The following is a 19168-nucleotide window of genomic DNA, read 5'->3' as shown; positions in this document are numbered from 1 at the left end:
CTGCCTGGGGCCTGCTGTGGGATGGAGTGCTGTGTAAGAGCTGCAGCTGTTTGAAAGGACTCAGAAGGAAAGGAATAAAAACCAACAGGGCGTTTTGTGCGACACCACAGTGGTGGCAGATACCCGGCGTGATGTGTGTGTCAAACCCATGAATGTACAACAGGGGGCAGAAACCTAACACAAACCATGGACTCCAGTTCCTAATAATGCACCAACACTATCTCATCAGTTCTACCAATGCACCCCACTAACGCGAGGTGTTAACAGAGGAGGTATGCAGGAGCTCTCCGTCCTTCTGCTCATCTGTCAACCTCAAACAACCTTAAAAAATGAAGTCTAGTAATTAAAAAATGACATGGCTTATTCTTTCCCAAACACAGGCATTAGACAATCGGTATTTGAATGTCTTGTGTAAAGGACAAAAATGAAGGGGAGGCCAGGAACTCAGGGGTGCACGGACTGTACGTGTCAATTAAAGACGCTTCTTCCCCCCATAAAAGAATCCGAAGTGCACTTCATCAGTGTATTTCAACCAGGTATTTTATTGGTCTGGCAACTGCAAAATATACAAATTTCTGAAAGGCATCCCCTGTTTGAAAGCTAGCATAGCTTCATCCAGGTCATCAATTCAGACAAAAACAGAACACAGAGAAGTCATAAGTCACACATAAAAGGCCCCCAAGCCAATGAACAACTAAACCCAATCTATACAGCTTTCTATTTTTAGGCTCCCTTATACATATTAAATAAATAAATAGCATATCTGCTATCAAAATAATAAAAAAATAAATTTCAAGTATTACAAACGAAAATATCATTGGTGTGGTTCAAACAGTTTTTCTTTTCCCCCCAAAATGCAGAGCTTTGCCCATGGTCTCAGGACAGAATAAGGAGAGAAGGAAATCCACCCAAAAACAAATATCCAAAGTTAAAAACATTGGTCCCGGGTTTTTTTGGGGGGGGGCGGGGGGGGTTCAGAGGAAGCAAAAGTTCCAAGACTGCAGCTCAAGCCCCCTCCATCCCATGCCTCCTCCAACGTCAGGTGACTACATGCTTTCAAATTCAGCAGTGCTCTGCTTTCTCCAAGATCGCCCCTCCTGTCCATATTTAGGTTCCCTCTCTCCCCATTTAGGCCCTTATAAACTAAAGTCTTATGTTAGGCAAAACCTTTGTCTACATATGGATTTCAGGGAGTCAGAGGTGAGAGGGGACACAGCTTCCTGAAGCCCCTCCCTGGATCAGACTGAACAGTCTACATTCAAAGAGTCAACTCCGGCAGCTACAGAGAGGATGAGGCCAGAGAGTGGGACATAAACTGTTCTCAAGAGCAAAGCTGCAGGCCCTTTTGTCTAAAAATACAACCAACCGGCACACACGCACATGCACACACACACACGACTCAGGATACTGGGATAGAGAGACAACAGTCCGAGCCTCAAGCTGCCCAGGAATGTACACATAGACATCCTCTCAAGCAGACAGCCAATTGAAGGGGGTCACATGGGAATGGTCCGGTGTGAAAGCCACAAACTAGACTGTATGGTATCTGAAGCATGTCCCCACTCCCCTTAATCCCTACCCAGGAAACATGCATTCTGTAGAAGCTCCTCTCAAAAAACAAACAAAAATAGCTCTTCTCTCGACTCCCAGCTTCAGGTGTCTTAGGTCCCCCACCCTCACCTGGGACACCCCCATGAGCCAGGAGGGGAAGGGTCTCAGGTCTCACAAGCAGAAGGCAAGAAAGAAAAGTGACCTTTGGCACCAGCTTTGAGACATTTTTAAGAGGGTCATTTGGACATATTCTGCTGAGCTTCCAAGTTGCTCCTTCTGGGCACAGGACACCCTCTCCAACCCCAGTGTTTTGAGGCAACAAGGAGAAACCGACAGGTTCTGAGAACACCTGTCCCCTTAGCCCTGCTTTCAACACCCGCAAAAACATCACAGATGCCACAGAGGGAAGCCAAGGACATGCTCCATGCTTCTGAACACCCCAAGGTATTCAGACACTGGACAAAACATGCAGACACCCTCTTGAAGGAAGCAGCCTGGAGTGAGGCCTTGCATGGCCACCGTCTCTACCTGGGGAACATGGGCAGTGATGCCGGTCCTGCAGGAAGCAAGCCGGGGTTCTTCTCCTCTACAGAGATCCCCATGAATCGGACACTGCCCACCTCTTAGACACGCCCACCTCCCCACATCCTCCAAGCCCCCAAGCCCCAAGGGCATCAACCCCAAACAGCAATGTTCCGGAAGAGAAGGTGTGACTTCCAGGTCATACTTCTGCATGAGAAAAGTGCAAAAACAAGCAGCCCCAAGACCGATTCTCTCCGGTGTCTCCAAGTCCAGGCAGGAGAGCAGAGGGACCACAGAGCTCCCCAGGAGACAGGTGCCCAGTGGCCGTATTTCATCAGAACACTTCCTTTCACCTGCACAGCCCATCTGTCCTTTGATGTCTTCTTCAGGGGCAGAACACAGGCCTGGAAGGCGTGTGGACATGTGGGAGAGCCAGGGTGTGACTGCTTCGCAGACAGGCAGTTGCAGCTCAGGGATTTCTCCGGAGAAGAGGACCCTCCGGCACTTTTCCAAGGCTGTTGTGCTCAAGGTGTCTTCCCGGGCCAGTATGCACAAGGAGTCATATGGACATGGTTAAACATCCCTTGACCTTCAGCAACCAGGACCTAGCTGTCCTAAATTTTAGGATTCCTGCCTGTGTCATCTCCCTGGCTACCAACATGCCAGGCCAAGATCACAGAAACAAACGAAGTATAACCGCACAGCGGTGTCCCCTCTGCAGGGCCCTCCCTCACCTCCTCTGCTACTAATCATCCAAGCCTCGGGGGGTGGTGGTCTCTGAGGTCAGACACCCCTGGAAGACCCAAGAGCAGAGGACCCCACGGATCCACACAGCTTCCTGGAGTCCCAGCCACCCTCAGGCTGTGGAAGTGTAGTGGGTAGGGCAGGGAGGGGGGGAAGCGTGCACAGGTTCCATTCAATTAGCAAGACCCCCTTCTACTCCACCCACCCCACTCCAAAAGTCCTTGGGATCATCTTGGCCTTGGTCGGTGGAAAGGCACAAGCTAAGCTGCAGAAATGGAAATGAAATGGAACTCAATGCACTGCTTCAGGGTGTCCTGGAGGAGTCAGCGCCGCTCCGGGAGCCTTTCATATTCTGTGCGGGGGAGAAAAGAGGAGTGGAGAGGGGATTACAACTTGCCACTGACTGTATTTCTAAAGCAGAAAGCTCAGAGCCACGCAGCTGAGACTTCTTCCCCTCCCTCCACCCAAACAAGGAACACAGCCCAAGAAAAGGGTCCTCAACCAGACAGGTGGAGAGAGCCCAGGCAGGTCCCAGAACATGACGCAGGATGTCCCCAGTGTCACAGGGATAGCTGGGCACAAGGTCAGTAGCCTGCCTGCAGGAGGCAGGAAGGAGAGTGGGGAAGGTCACATGGCTCCGGCCCCAGCAGCTCCGACGGCTCAGACAGAGCTGGGTGCCGGCAGCCTCAGGAGTCCTTTAGAAGCCCAGGGCCTTCACCAGCCACGGCCAGGCAGGGAACGAGCAGGGCCTCTGAAGAAGCAGAGGATCCTTCTGTGGCTCCAGTGGAAGAAGAGCCACACACACAGCTCTGCGTACCCAGATTCTGGGAACGCGCGAGAGGGGAGCACAGTGATGCGTGGATGGCTGGACGCGGCAGGGAGACCCAGGTGGGGAGCCAGGCAGGGGAGGCTGCATCACTAATGCTCTGTCCCAGCTCTGATCAAAGTGACCCTGGCAGGAAGCCCCACCCAAGGCACTGGCCAGTATCAAAACCCCCTTAAAAATATTCTTAAATCAGCTGGGGACACACAATTGCTGCCACTTCACTGCTGGGGTCTCTTTCCCTGATCTCCCTAATCTACCCTTCAAAAAAATGACATATACCATTTTTTAAAGTATTCTGTCTTATTCTGAGTGTCTCCACTAAGGCGGTAGTGGAGAAAGCAGAGCCCAGGCAGACAGAGAGGAAGGATCGCCGCTGCCTGCTCCCACCCCACGCGGAAGCGAGGGCCCGTCTGCAGGTGTCTCTAGAAGGGAATTGCAGGCCTGGGCAGTGCCATAGCCACTGCTTAGATCTGTGCTGGGCTCTGGAGCCTGGGTGACCGGATCCCTCTGTGAGATGGTGGGTCTCCTGGGGGTGCCCTGGGTCCTCCCATCTAGAGAGAGCCCCAGCCAGGGTATGGGTGGGAGAGCGAGGGGCTGCCGCCTCCCCCTGCACTGCTGGCTCTGGCCTGCCCTCAGATGTACCCACACACGATGGAGAGGCAACAACAACACCAGAGAGATGCAGGCCGGGCTACACCATGCCATTCACTTGGGGGCCCTAGCCCAGGACACATGGAGGGAGAGGAGACAGACTGAAGGACCTCATGACAATGGCACTGCCCTTAAAACCTCAGCACTGAGACATATGAGCCACATATCCACGATGGCCACTCTGCACATGGACCAGGACGCCCTATGCTGGGATGCCATGACTCGAGAGATGCAGGAGGGGACAGAGAGACATGCACCCATCATTTACCTTTCCAAGGTTAGTAAGGAGAAAACTTTGAGAAAATGTGACAGACAGTTCGTCTTTCAAGCAGAGTGGGGAAGAGGAAGAAACAGGTTGGAAAAAAAAAAAAAAAAAAAACATCTTTAGTAGAATTTTCTTACTGGTGTGCATTTGAAATTTTAAAACGAAGGATGCATTGGGAATGCCAGGTGGTCTCTGTATCCCTAGCAGCCTCCAGAAGACCCTGTAGAGCACTTTACTACGAAACCAAGACCACCAGCTTCAGACCTCGGGGACTGCCCCATTCCCAGTCTGAGTGCTCCAGCTGCCCTTGAGAAGAAAGGCCACCAGCCTGGTAGAGAAGGCACAGAACATCAGAACCCAGAGCCCTGGAAGTGCCCCCCATGGCCCAGGGCACCGAGACCCTCCTGATCACAAAAGCAGCCGTAAGTAGTAGTTGCCAGATATTTGCTAAGTGCTGTGGCTACACCTTCATTATCAAACCCCTTATAAAGTTATTATCCCATTTTACAGATGAGGAAGTTGAGGTCCTAGAATTGCTTTAACTTGCCCAGAGTTCCAAAGAGAGCAGCAGTAGTAAAACCAAGATGCAAATCTGGCTCCATCTGACTTTGACAATAAATTTTGGGTACTGGGACCAGGCCAATCTACAGTCCCAGACCCAGAGTCCCACTCCCACACTGGGCTGACTTGCAGGCTCCAGAGAGGGATTCTAACCAAACAGCCAGTGCAATGGGTCCATAGGACCTACGCTTGCTGAACTGGAGGGATTCCAGTCAAAGCCACTATGATATTAGCCTCAGAGATGGGTAAGTTCAACTTTAGAAGGGGGGGTGTGTACCCAAACAGCCCCTTCCAGTAGGAAGATTTGGGTCAAAAGGAACAGGACATGCACAGATGCAAAGCAGAAGATGCCGCCCCAATGGTGAGTTTTCATGCCAGGAGACCCCCTAGCCCAGGGGCAGCCCCTGCACTGCAGTGCTGGCTTCAGGGGGTAACAGGCACTGGACTGTGATGACATCTCACTCTTTAAAGGCAGACATCACATGGACAGGCATACTGCTAGCTGAACAAAACTGACCCAGCAAGCAGCTGCAAGGCAGCAGCTATGGAGGTAAACCAGAGCCCAGCAGCTGCCAGCAGGGACCCAGGGCTGCGGGGTCAGGGGCGTCAGGACAGCGGAGGGGGAGCAGCACGCTGGCCACCCCTGGGAGCTGGCAGAGAGGACGTGGCCAGCCTTCCGAAGCTTCCTGGTTCTGCCACTTACAAGTCCACAGCCTCAGCCTTCATGTACTCAATGGGGAGTGACAGCCCTGCCAACCCCCTGGGGTTAGTTTAAGGGCCAGAGAGGTAGAGGATGTACCAGCACATTCTTTGTGAGCTATAAAGCCCCACGTGGCACTTCCACTACATGGGATGCCACCACAACCTAAGCCCGGTGCCACCCATTCCAGATTTCCCAAAACAAGCCACACATCTCAGCTCCCCAAACCTTTCTAGTCTCTGCGTAAACTAGTGAAGGTAACCAGATGAACAAAAATGGGTTAACAGGGAGGTGTGACTTGCAGGGTGGGGGTGATGTTTTATGGTGGCTGTTGCTAAACCTCTGTGACAGGAAGGCCTCAGCTCCTCTGTGGCGGGGGGTCTGTGGAGTGATGGAATTGTGGAGCTGTCTACCCAGTGGCTGCTGGAGCTCACAATGACCCAGAAAGCGCCTAATCCTGAACCCGACCATCACACCGAGAAGGTTCCCACACAGGACAACCAGATCCCGAAGGGCGGTTGCCACACGCAGCTGTACAGGGTAAGGGGGCTTCTCGGAGGGCAGGGAGGCTGCAGGGCTCCGGCCTCCCACACCCCACACCCCACCCAAGTGCGTCCTCATGTACATGTTCTGCAGATTAGGTTCTGGGCAAATTTTCCTTTCAAAATGAAAGGACGTTCCTAGCGGAGGGGAGGGAGCTTCAAAGGCAATGGTAGCAAGTGCAGCCCTAGCTCATCACCAAACCTGACTCCAAGAGGGAACATCTGGACATATGCCAAGCCCAGACTGCAGCCGCTACACACAACAACCTGGAACCCAGAGGGACGGAGGAGCCTGCGGTGAAGCAGCAGCATCGGACACAAGGAAAGCCAGCTGCACCCTTCCCCCAAAATCCACGAATCCCTCTCCCGCTTCCCATCACGGAAGACCTCAGACTTCACAGAAACTATCCTTATCCTCAATATTTTAAGAAGCAGGAGGCCAAATCAGCAAGTGAGAAGAAATAGGTGTAAGCAGCAGAATTATTCAGAAATACTTACAGACAGGCTTTCCCTAGCAAAGGCTGCAGAGAGAAAAAGTAGAGAGAAGTCAGTCGGGACACAGGGCAAGATCTACTGAGACAGAGCCCGGCCAAACCTCCCGCACCTGGCCACCCTACAGGGCTGTCCTGTCAACTTCAGGGGCAGCCAGCTCTAAAGGGGGAGAGGACCCCTGCCCCCATGTCCTCCATGGCTGGGGTCAGCACAGTCCACCCCTGCCCAGACTAGTTCCCCCACATCTACACAAAAGTGGCCTCTGAACTTCCAAATACGCCCCCACGTTTACAGAAGAACAGAATGTCATGAAGACACCCTTTCAGTTCCGCTCAGCTTTCATTGAAGGAACATTTATGAGACATCCCCCAGTCCTACCCCTCATTTGCAAAGCTAAGAAGACAGAGGGCCTGGGAGGTGAAGTAACCTGGCAATTAAAATCCTAAGCTCGTGGGGCTGGCTGGTTGGCTAAGGTGGTTAGAGCATGGTGCTGATAACACCAAGGTCTGGGGTTCAATCTCTGTACCAGTCAGCTGCCAGAAAATAAAAAAACATAAATCCTATGCTCGTGGCTCACACCAGTTGCAGAGCTACACCCGTAGCCAGGTCTGCAGGCTCCGGCTGGCCACGACCACCTCACCTCACAGGGCCCTCACCACACGCCCGGCACCACATCAGGCACGTGGCATGAATCTCCTCATGTGCTCTGGCTCCTAGGTAGGTGCTATTCCCCCATTCCTCAGATGAGGAGACCGAGGCCTGGAGAGGATTAGTGACCTTCACAGGCTCCCACACTCTCCCCATGTCACGGTCCAGACACGGCCAGGTACAAGGAGGCTCTGGGGATAGGCAGAAGTGCTGGCAGGCTGCAGAGAAGGTGCCAACGTGGCCCTGATATCAGCTCATTAACAACCCAATTCAGAATTTAGCTCACAAGTTAGTTGTGAGAAGCCAGACATGGGTGGGGGGAACCCTCAGGAGGTACCTAAATTTGAGCCCAGAGGTTTCCACATCTCATATATTTGGCTGTGTTTGAGGAAAAGACTGGTTTTCTGAAAACAAATTTTTTTTTTTTTTTCGGCAGCTGGCCAGTACAGGGATCAAACCCTGGACCTTGGTGTTACCAGCACCACACTCTAACCACCAGAGCTAACCAGCCAGCCCTGAAACAAATCTTAATGCCTTACAACCAAAATCTTCCAGCCTTTAATCTTCAGATCTAATAAAATAAGTGAAATCCGATCGGGTTTGGGGGGCTTTTTGGTTTTTTACTACCTGCTGAAATAACTACATGATGTGAGAAAGTGGCTCCTTCCCAGTTATCCAGCCTGAGGGCCAGGCTGCCAGGCTGGATCCAGGGCCTGTGAGACCACAGCTCTTCTGGAACGGAGTGGTGACAAGGGAAGAGGGTAGATGAAATACTCAGCCATGAGGTGGGACAGAAAAGATGTCCTCAGCCCACATGGACGGACGCCCGCAGGTCCAGAGCTGAATGCAGACTTCTGGACTGGGGGGGTTTGCTGTTGACTTTGCTTGAAAAATAGCTACTCAAGAATGTGAAGGAGGACTGGCCGGTTAGCTCAGTTAGTTAGAACGTGGTGTTGTAACACCAAGGTCAAGAGTTCGGATCCCTGTACCAGCCAGTGGCCAAAAAGAAAACAAAAACAAAAGAAGAATGTGAAGGAGACCCGGACATCTCACTATTTCTTCTGCTCTGCCTGGTTCTGCCCAGTAAAGTCCATGTCCTCAGAAAGGAAGCAAAGTCCCAGTCATCCTCAGAAGGGAAAGGCCCCCAGTGTCTCAACCTTAGAGGGGCTTCTCACGTTCCACCCCAACACACGAGTGTGTGCACACACCCCCAAACTCGCAACACGTACAACCGACACAGGCATCCACACGGACACAGCACATGCACGATCTGAGGCCTTCGCCCCAGGCCGCTCCCCCATCCAGAAAGACAGGGGTTCCACTGACTTGTCCAGGCAGCTGGGTGGGCACCTCCGGGGACAGGCAGCCGGGCAGGGCAGCAGAGGAGGAGGCCACATGCTCCTCAAAGCTGTTGATGCGCGGCTTTTTGGTGGGCTCGGGGCTGGCTAGTGGGGTGACACTATTGCGTCTCATGAGCGGGTTAGGTCCCTTCTTTGCATCCTAAGCGAGACAAAGACAAAAGAGAGAAGGCGACAGTTACGAGGAGGGGGAGGTAAATAAGCCACAAAAAAGTTCCTCTGCTCCTGGACTCTAGAGATGCAAGATCGACCAAGGCAAGTGGCCCTGGGCCACGACCACCACATGCGCTGTGACTCCCAGGCAGCAAGAGCCGGTGATGACTGTTCCAAAGGACACACACATGGACAGATGCGACGTTTGCAAAGCAGGGAAGGAAATGATTACGATCCCAGCAGAGAGCGAGGTCAAGGGGAAGAACCTAGCTTCCAGTCTCCCAGAGAGCAGAGGAGGACAGATTGGGAGGAGAGGCCGGGTCTGGGCTCACAGCAGCGGAGGAGGAGGTGTCACCACGACTCCCTACAGCTGACCTGACCACTGAGCCTGGATCTGCAGAGCACACATGGAGCGTTCATCCTCACATAAACAATCCCTGGCTCAAAACGGGACGTGGAGGCTTCAAAACCAGCCAGGAGACCAGATGCAGAAAATCTGCAGAAGCAGAGCTGCCGGCCGGGACCAGACACCAACCTTCCAACCTGAGGGACCATTTGATGGAGCAGGGCCCCCGGGAGTCCCTGAAGCAGTGGCCAGGAGCCTCACAGTTGGGGTCGATCTCTGTCACAGCCCTGTCTCCATTCTCCACCGGGAAGCATCCGGGACCACAGGAGCTGGCTCAGGCCTGACCCCAGTGCGGAGCGCGTGCGGGATCCAGGCTCACAGCTCAGGTAAGGGCAGCCCCTGGTTACCCCTGCTCAGAAGAGGAGGGGGTACAGGGGCTGGGCAAGACAGCCAAGGGACATCATCCTCTTTGGCTTCAGTCACCAGCCAGGCAACTGCCAGCAGAGACTGGGCAGTTAACTGGGCTGACATCTCTCGTCCCCTCGCTGCCACATTCTGATAGCCAAGCTCCTTGGGATTGGGAAGTCACCTGTTTTGGGCAACTCCACAGACAGAAAGTCATGCTTGGTGTGAGAGCAAGGGCTGACTAGTGCTGCAAAGCATTGTGTTTCAACAGCCTGCATGAAGTGTGTTCAAACTTGCTTTCACAACACACCCCTGAGCAGGGAGCCCATCCACTCAGTGACAAGTGTGCCCTGACCGACCACCAAATGTCAGGCCTCCCCAAGGTGAAAATGACAGCCGGGCCTTGGGGTCTCCTGAAAACGTCTATCCACCACCCTCATGCCTGTCGCTCTTTCGGACACATCCCTTCTCCACATGACCCTGTTCCTGGCGAGTCTGTACCTACACCCGTGCAGACAGTCACGCTGTCTTGCTGACGCTGTGTGGACCAGTGTCTCTGGAACTTGAGAGCACAGTTTTAGCCACCCAGAAAGAAAAGGCAACAATAACTGTGCTACGCTTGTGTTTCAAATTAGAGAACGTATCTTGCTATTTAGTACTTGGGGTCAAGTTGGAGTGGGGGAAGAGAGCGTGGAAAGACAGAGAAAGAAGATCCTGAGCAGCCACAGGAAGGAAGGGCAGGAGCGCAGAGGAGCTGCAGAAGCAACAGGGAAGGCGGCTGGCCAGACGATTGCAAAGAAACCACCCTCCTGAGAGCCCAGCGAAGGCCGCCTTGGCCTCGACGGGTCGCCAGTCACAGGGACTTCTGAGGGGTCCCCTCCCTCCACGAAAGCCCTTTGCATGATGAGGGCCAGGCTGGGGGTGTTGAGGGGCCCACACTCACCTCTGGCCTCTCCCGGTGTGTGCTCACGGACTCCACGTTCAGGTAGATGGATTCCACACGGCAACCTGGGGACATGGGACAGAAGAGAGGACAGCTTCTGTTAAAGGACAGCCACTTCCTGCCCACAGCCACCGAGGGGCAGAGCTTGGCAGGGCCGCTACTCACCATAGGCGACGGGTGTCAGTTTCAGGACGGTGTGAAGAGGGCATTTCAGGTAGGGCATCTCCTCTGAGGAGAGAGAAACAGTCCCACAGTTAGACATGAGACTTGAGGCATGGAGGGACCCCTGCAGGCCCAGCACGCGAGCTCCTGACACGTGTGGACCCTCTGAAGCCATGCCTGCATAGGGCAGCCACCCCCACCCCCGCCAGGCACCCAGGCCCTAGAAAAAGACACCTAGCCAAAAAAACACAATCAAACAAACCAAAAAGCCACCCTCATGCCGAGTTAGAATTGAAAAAATATAAGGCATTCCCCAAACAATTTAGGTCTGTCTAGGGATAGAGGTGAACCTCAGACAGACACAAGACTTAAAATTTTAGTAGTAGCATCAGAGTTTTCTGGGCTGTTTGCTCCCTGGAGGCAGGTGGAAGAGAAAAGCTGCCCCCACTCCACACGCCAAACCCAAAGACCTCAAGATGAATGAAGCTGAGGGTTTTCAGAAGCCATTTTATGGAGCATCTGTCTGTGGTGTGAAACGACAGCTTCCCCCCTCCATCCTGGGCACCACCCGCCACGGCACCTGCGCTCTTGTCCAGGAAGTAGGCCAGCAGGCAGCGCAGGACAGCCTGGTGGCAGATGACCAGCACGTTCTCCTGCCGCTCCAGCTCCATGATCACCGGCTCCAGCCGCTGGACCAGGTCCTGGTAGGACTGGCCGCAGAGGGACAGGGACACCGCGTCAGAGCAGAGGGCACCCAGGAAGAGCTCAGCCACCACCCACAGCACCCCGCATTATAGGTCAGAGAGCACGTGATAGGTCCACTGACGAAGCCATCCCTCCCTCCCCTGGGTGGTGAGCTCTGCATTTGGAGCAACCCTCCAAGGGGACTTACACCTGCCATCCCCCCTCTGAACACCCCCCTCCAAGGGTGTGGGGCAGTGGCGTTTGGGAAGGGGTGGGCTGTAGTGGGATACTAGCCCCAAAAAGGAATGAAGTCCTGACACGCCACAACACAGACAGACCTTGAAAATGTTCTGGTGAGCTCTGCATTTGGAGCAACCCTCCAAGGGGACTTACACCTGCCATCCCCCCTCTGAGCACCCCCCTCCAAGGGTGTGGGGCAGTGGCGTGTGGGAAGGGGTGGGCTGTAGTGGGATACTAGCCCCAAAAAGGAATGAAGTCCTGACACGCCACAACACAGACAGACCTTGAAAATGTTCTGCTGGCACAAAAGGCCACCCAGACTGTAGGATTCCATTTCCAGCTGACCCTCGACCAACACAAGTCTGAACGGCCGGGTCCACTTACATGCAGACTTTTTTCAAGAAATACATGTACAGTGTTATAATGTGTTTTCTCTTCCTTATGATTTTCTTAATATTTTCTTTTCTGTAGCTTTCTTTATAAGAATATAGTACAGAATACATAGAACACACAAAATGTGTGTGAACCGCCTGTTGGTGTCATGGGTGAGGCCTCCGGTCAACAGTAGGCTATTAGAAGTGTTGGGGGCGTCAAAAGTTAGGCATGGATTTTTGACTGTGAGGGGGTTCAGTGCCCCAACCTCTGTGTTGTTCAAGGGTCAACTGTATATGAAATGTCCAGAAGAGGCAAATCCAGAGACAGAAAGTAGACCTGGGGACAGGGAGGAACAGGGACTGCTAACAGGTATGGGGTTTCCTTATGGAATGAGGGAAACGCTCTGGAATGAGTGATGGTTGCCAGCATCGTGAATATATCAAAACCACTGACTCTACACTTTCTCATGGTTAACGTGGTGGGTTTTGTATTATGTGAATTTTATATCGATAAGCAAATGTAAAAAGTGGGGGTAGGGTTATGACTTCAAAAAAGAAGACCAGCGAGGCTCCTGCTCATGCCGGGGGCCTCTACAATCTCCTTCCCTCCCCTCCTGACCAGGGTCTTGCAAGCATCCCATGTCCCATGTGCCTCCAGTGACAGCTCGTGGTGGCCTGCCTGCAGGCCCAGGAAAAACCCCTGTCCCAAGCGACTTTCATCCTCCACCTTGTCCTTTCCCACATCACTCCACGCACCATCAGAGAAACACATCTCTCGCTCTGCTTGTAGGAAACACACCCGGCACTGCTCTGGGGGCTGTTTACAAGGTTCCATTTAGGAAGACTTGATTCCCAGGTGGAAGTGGCAGGAAAAACCCCAGAACCGATCAGGAGAGTGAGTGAGGTGCCCTCCCTGGAGGGGTCCCGTAGGGTCCCCCCACCCCCACCCCAATGCACAGAGGCCTGCAGAGGGAGGGGGCAGGGTAGGCACTCACCTCGCCTGTGGGGTAGCGGTAGTAGTACTTGTCCTGCTCACGCAGCGCGTACTCCTCGGGGTAGGTATTTTTGATCTCCTCATAGGTCAGCTCCTCACAAACACCCTGGGGAGACACCCGGCGGTCACTCACTCAAGGGAGCATGCCCACAGGGGCCACCCAGAACCCCCCAGGGCGATGCCACCCCCCCCCAGGGCCATGTGGCCCGGCCTCACCGCATCGATCTCGTTGAGCGCTTTCCACTGCTCGTAGGGGAGCTTCAGCGCCTCCGCCGTCTGGATGGTGCTCTTGAGCTGGCTGGTCCACACCCGGAGGTCTTTCAGGTTCTGCTCCTCCACAAACTTGCTCAGGGCACTGGCAAACTGCGAGGGCATGGGGGAAGAGGGTGCGCTGGGGTCCAGCTCCTGCCTATCCTCTGGGAGGCAGGGGCAGGGGCACCCACCCCACAGAGAGTTATGCTGCCCTGGTGAGACGGTGGGGGGCCTGACAGCCATCGAGGATGGCCAACCCCACAGGATGTACCCTTCCTCAGAGCCCAGGAGACTCGGCGCTCCCCTCCCCTGTCCAGTCCACTCTCACTCACACACTCACACGCACACAGAGTGAGCACAGTAATAAGCAGCAGCAGAAAACACCCAGCCTGCAGCCCCCGCCGCTTTCCTGCAGATGGACGGGGCTCACTCCTGCCGCCCCCAGCCCCCAGCCCCTGCCTGTTCCCCTCCTACCTTCTTGCCCCTGCTGGACAGGCCCGAGTCACCCCCGATCTTGCCCTGGAGGTTGTTCTCATTCTCGCCATGCCGGCACAGGTAGATGGTGCGTGGCTGCACGTGGATGTTCATTAGGTAGTACACGATCCGGCTCTGGATGTGGTCCTGGACTCTGTTCACCAAGAACCTCCGGCCAACGTCGATCACCTTGATCAGCGACAAGTCCCTGCAGAGAAACACCAGCAGGGACCCCCGATCTGTATGGCACAGCACACCCAGCCCCGGGGCCTGGCCGATCTCCAGAAGACCCTTCCCTGAGTAAACTGCAGCGTCAGGCCGTACACGCCTAAATAAAGGGACTATCAGAGGGACAGTATCAAGATGGGGCTTGAATGTTCATCTGCTTCTTTATACTTCAACACAGTATCAGAATAGAGATTTACACGGAATGTAGGTTTGTAATCAAGGATTTTTTTTAAAAAGACATTTTTAAAGAGGGTTGATAAAGGCAACTAGGAGCAACAGGAGTAATTCAAAGACAGCCGCCCAGGCAGTACCTGTCACAGTGATCGGGGTCGAGGGGCTGGTAGCTCGCTTCGTAGCAACTGATCCTCTTCATGAAGTCGTCCATGGCTTCTGCCGAGTTGCAGTCTTTGTAATCCGGGCTGGAGATTTTCACTTCCTGTAACACCACAAAGAGGCAGCTGATGAATCACGCTGGAAGGCTTTCTGCTTAGATTAAGCAGGATTTGGGGCTCTCAAAAGGGGAAAAGCACAGAAAGGCTCAGAGTAAAGATTATCCTACCCAGCGCTTAAGAGGAAAAAGAAAGAAATGGGGCTGAATTCATAGCCTAATAATTACACAGGGAGGATGCCCGGGGGGTACAGAGACCTGTAAAGATTATCCTACCCAGCGCTTAAGAGGAAAAAGAAAGAAATGGGGCTGAATTCATAGCCTGATAATTACACAGGGAGGATGCCCGGGGGGTACAGAGACCTGTGGCTGGAAGGACAGAGACAGAAACCCAAGGGATTCTGCAATGAACACCTCTGCCTGTACTTAATGCCAGTGAACCATTAAAAATGGCTCCTGGAGAGCTGATGGACTTGTGGTGGACTCTTTGAGAATAAAAAATAAACTGTTACGTATTAAGCCAAAAAAAAAAAAAAGGATAAGATGGTCAATTGTACATTGTGTATATTCTACCACAAAAAAATAAAACCTAAGTTCACAAACTCCTGGGCCTAACCTGCAAAGCTGCTTTGAGGTTTAATCAGAGAAAGAGGTTTCTGCACATCGAGAGTCAGAGCCCGTGCTCACTGTGTCTGCGGGATGAGACAGGCGCTAAGCTCCCACAAAGGCCACGGGCAGCTCCCCACTGGGAAGAACTGATTCTACAGCTGCACGAGTTTCGCTACCAAGTGGCACAGGCAGAGCCAAACCAAAGAAAGACAGCAAGACCTTTGTTTAGATGACTGCAAAGTCTGTTTCCACGCACTCTGAGCCTCTTCCTCTGGACTCACTGAAACAAATCTGAACTAATTTTCTACAATTCAAATAGCCCTTCCTGAAATATGAACTCATTTCTTAGAAATGCCTGTAAACATTTCCACTGCCTTGGAGAAAAGGACCAACACAGGAAGTTAGCACACACCTTGCATCCCCTTTAAAGATGCGTACGAGGGTACTTCAAAATGTTCATAGAAAAATGAAATTAAAAGATAACACGAATCTCTCCATGAACTTTCTAGACCCCTTGTGTTTGTCTGCAGCAAAACCACAGCATTCTCTGTATAAAAAGTATTCAGGGGCTTGCCGGTTAGCTCAGTTGGTTAGAACGCAGCCTTATAACACCAAGTCATGGGTTCAGATCCCCACACTAGCCAGCCACCAAAAAAAAAAAAGAAAAAGTATTCAGAACTGCTTTTCTTTATAGATATGTCTTATTCTCTCATATGCTAAGCTGGAGAGAAAACCATCTACAGCATGAGAAGCTGACCTGTGATAAAGTCTTCATAGTAACCGTTCCTGTGTATGATATATTGCTATCAAGTGATAAAACTTAACACGGAATCAAATTACACTGCCAGTTGCCCCCAATTTACCCGGGCAAGCTCCCCTGGGCACAGGGGAGACCAGGAGGAGGGCATGTTGCAGGTTCGTTAGATGCATTAGGAGGGAGATAACTTTCCATGGCCCTCCTTCCCAAGGCTGGGAACTGTGCCTCCAGGCTGCTGAGTCCTATCGGCTCTTGTCGAAACACAGACATCCTCACCCATCAGGGGCCTTAACAGCAAGACATCAGCCGCAGCATCCCTCATGTCTGGAGGGTGGGTTGCCCTTCGTCCCAGGCAGCCCTGCCCTACCACGAAGCTGAGCTCCTGCCACCTACAGAAACTGCTCTCGGTCTCCCCACAGTACCTCCTAAGCCCCAACTGTGACTGCATACTGCCGGCTGTCCACCAAGGCCCTGGACAGAGCCAGTCCAGGTCACGGAATGGGCCTCCAGGTTAAACACTGCTGTGCACTTCTGACGTCCCTGTATCCACCCCTCAGACACACTCCACAACCAGCTGGCAGGGGCGGCTCCTTCTAGGCTTAGTTACTTTCCAGGGCCTGACCCACGCTCCCACTTTTCTAGGACTGCCAACATCCCGGTGGTCTAAGCTACTGCACAGGAGTGGGGTTCCTGGTTGCTCACCATGATGTTAGAGGCCACAACTGTGGGGTCGTCGCACACAGACTCGATGAAAAACGCCTGGTGGAAGTAAGACAGGACCATCAGTAGACAACCAATGCCCCCAAGGGCCACTCTGCTCTCACTGTGATGTCATCACATGCGGTAGACCCCAAGGACAGAACTGCCTACTCATGCCCACGTGCTCCGCCCTCCCCAATGCAGGGATGCTGCCAAGACCTTCAGTGTCCTGCCACAAGGAAGGTCCTAGTTTTAGGCAGCAAAACTTGAGCTGCAGGAGGTGATGGAGCAGGCAGAACTAGGAAATAGTCTCTGAGGAATTTTCCTCTCTTCTGAGCTCTCTGGGGCAAGATAAGATGTTTGGCTCACCTTGAAAACATTTTCTTTGGCAAAATGAAGGATCATGTGTCTCCTCTCTCGTGTAGTATTGGTGGCATCAAAAACCTGATAAGGAGGGACAAGGGCCGGGATAAAAAAATCCAAGTTTGAGTTTAACTATATTTACCAAAACTACCAAGCAAGTCAGACCTGTCATTCCCAGGAATAAGCCCTAAAACATGCTTCCAGGAGAGACTGTGCCCTCCAGTGCCCACAGCACTCAGGGATGGGGGGAGGGGTGGAAGAGTCCCAGAGAACACACAAACACGTCAGGGCGGAGGTCCACCTGGAGGGGCCACCAGCTACCATAGCAGCAACCCAGGTCCTGCCTGCCTGGGAGGTGGGAGACAGAGCACACCCTGACTATGTCCCTGACTCCACCCCACAACCACCTCCCCGAGTCACTGGGCTGCTCCAGCACCTGCTCCCCTCAACCCTCAGCAGAGAGGCACTTGTGCCGGTTTGCGGCATCCCCGCGGTAGCTCAGGCCAGTGACCCACCATCCTGCTCTGTTCCCCAGACTTACTGCAATTTGTCCCCCTTCCTTTGTCAGGTAACTTTTGACATCTCTCAAGGCAGCTAAGGCACACTGCCTGCAACACACAACAAAGACAAGGCACACATCAGCATGGCCCACCCACCAGGGGAGACCTGGCAACCCCTGGCAGGTGCCCCAGAACGCAGCACAACGACCGGGCTATAGTATTTCTGATCTGCTCAGCACCCAGCCCTTCCTGCAGCCCAGAGGCTTCCAATCTGAGGCCCAGGCACCCTCAGGGGTGGTCTCATGCCTGGCTGCACCCTGGAATCATTCCCCTGGGGAGCTGTGAAAAAACAGACACCCAGAGCCCACCCACAGGCTCTCACTGAGCTGGCCTGGGCAGGGCCTGGCATCAGATCTTTACAAGCTCCCCAGGGGATTTTCCCAGGAGTCAGGGTGGAGCACTTTTGCACTAGGATTTCATGATCACTGTGCTAAAAAGGAAATGCTCTGCAAATGTAAACAGATGACTTCCCATGAAAAGGACCCTGTTTCCTTTCAAAGAGATGTGACTGCTACCGCCCTGTCTCACATCAGCTGAGCTAGACCATCTGGAACAGATCAAAGAGTCTCAGAGAGGCTGAGAGGCATGTCCTAACACCAGCCAGAGCGGACGGCCACCGGCGGAGAGCCACGCACAGGCCCCTCTGTCCCTCCCGCACAAGCGCTTAGCAGCATGCGGGCGGCTCACGCGTACTTTCGGACTCTCATGGCCTCCTCGTTGTCGGGGCGGAAGAAGCTGTAGGAGCTGTACTGCCTCACGGCCTCGCGGCGGTATTCCCCCACGTTGAACACTGCACATCAGGAAAAGAAACAAAGCCAAGGTCAGGGGCACTGCTCTGGGCACAGTGGGAGCAGACAGGTGAAAGCCAGCCCCACCCTCAAGACACTGCCCATCTAGGGAAAAGACCAAGCAGAGATTCATAAAAGTGTCCTCGAGGGCACGGAGCACTTTGGAACAGTCATAGAGGAGGATTACAACTAAGCACGATGTAAAGGAAACAGGTCCACACCAATTGAGGTGGCCAGAGTTCGCCGGGGAGAGAACCACCCCAACATAAAAGGAAGGGTGTGGATCCAGCATGGTGGGGACACAGCTGGGTGGGAAGCAGGATCGACTCCACCACCAGGGGACAGACCCGCCCAGGAGAGTCCTGCCTGTGAGCGCCAGTAGCCAGAGATGGAAGGTCAGGTTTGTGCGGATGCAGGGGACCAGCCAGCAGGGTCGTAGCACCCAGCAGACTCCCCCAGCCTTGCCTTTTGTTGGGACACCAATCCAGTTGAGGTAGCGGGTCAACTTCTTGGAGATGTATGTCTTGCCCCGGGCAGGGAGGCCCACCATGACGATCACCGTGGGGGAGTTGGTCAGCTTCGGCCCACAGGCTGCAAGAAACAACCAAGAGAGCTGTCACTGACATTCTTGGAGATGTATGTCTTGCCCCGGGCAGGGAGGCCCACCATGACGATCACCGTGGGGGAATTGGTCAGCTTTGGCCCACAGGCTGCAAGAAACAACCAAGAGAGCTGTCACTGACAAAAGGATGAACAGAGTCTACACCCAACAACACACTTTAAAGAATCTCACCAAAATTTTTTGGTCATTCCCCATCCCAAAGCCCCTGGCTTTTTTTTTTTTTTTTTTCCTTTTTGTCTTTTTTCGTGACCGGCAACAGATCGCAAC

At 53.3% G+C, this 19168-nt stretch overlaps 1 protein-coding gene across 5 annotated transcripts in view; it reads right to left on the bottom strand.

Moving 5' to 3' along the window:
• Window positions 1-522: 522 nt before the first annotated feature.
• PFKFB3 (6-phosphofructo-2-kinase/fructose-2,6-biphosphatase 3) overlaps window positions 523-19168 on the bottom strand; it is a 27677-nt gene continuing 9031 nt past the window's right edge. The window contains exons 2-17 of one of the 5 annotated variants that reach the window (XM_008592552.1): window positions 18745-18870; window positions 18185-18281; window positions 17473-17539; window positions 16938-17012; window positions 16572-16628; window positions 14427-14551; window positions 13888-14095; window positions 13378-13524; window positions 13163-13267; window positions 11450-11579; window positions 10873-10935; window positions 10708-10772; window positions 8829-9002; window positions 6861-6883; window positions 4563-4615; window positions 523-3169 (exon numbers count right to left, since the gene is read on the bottom strand). In XM_008592552.1, coding sequence (XP_008590774.1) covers window positions 4573-4615; window positions 6861-6883; window positions 8829-9002; window positions 10708-10772; window positions 10873-10935; window positions 11450-11579; window positions 13163-13267; window positions 13378-13524; window positions 13888-14095; window positions 14427-14551; window positions 16572-16628; window positions 16938-17012; window positions 17473-17539; window positions 18185-18281; window positions 18745-18870 — 1505 coding nt within the window. In that variant the 3' untranslated portion in view covers window positions 523-3169; window positions 4563-4572. Of the gene's footprint in view, window positions 3170-4562; window positions 4616-6860; window positions 6884-8046; window positions 9003-10707; window positions 10773-10872; window positions 10936-11449; window positions 11580-13162; window positions 13268-13377; window positions 13525-13887; window positions 14096-14426; window positions 14552-16571; window positions 16629-16937; window positions 17013-17472; window positions 17540-18184; window positions 18282-18744; window positions 18871-19168 lie in introns of those variants that run through there. The other 4 variants (XM_008592554.1, XM_008592553.1, XM_008592551.1 and 1 more) reach the window with 4 other exon arrangements.

This window comes from Galeopterus variegatus, unplaced genomic scaffold, assembly GCF_000696425.1.
Source record: "Galeopterus variegatus unplaced genomic scaffold, G_variegatus-3.0.2 Scaffold8023, whole genome shotgun sequence".
Lineage (NCBI taxonomy): Eukaryota > Metazoa > Chordata > Mammalia > Dermoptera > Cynocephalidae > Galeopterus > Galeopterus variegatus.
Note: the sequence above shows the minus strand (reverse complement) of the source record. Positions and strands in the feature narration are given on the sequence as shown.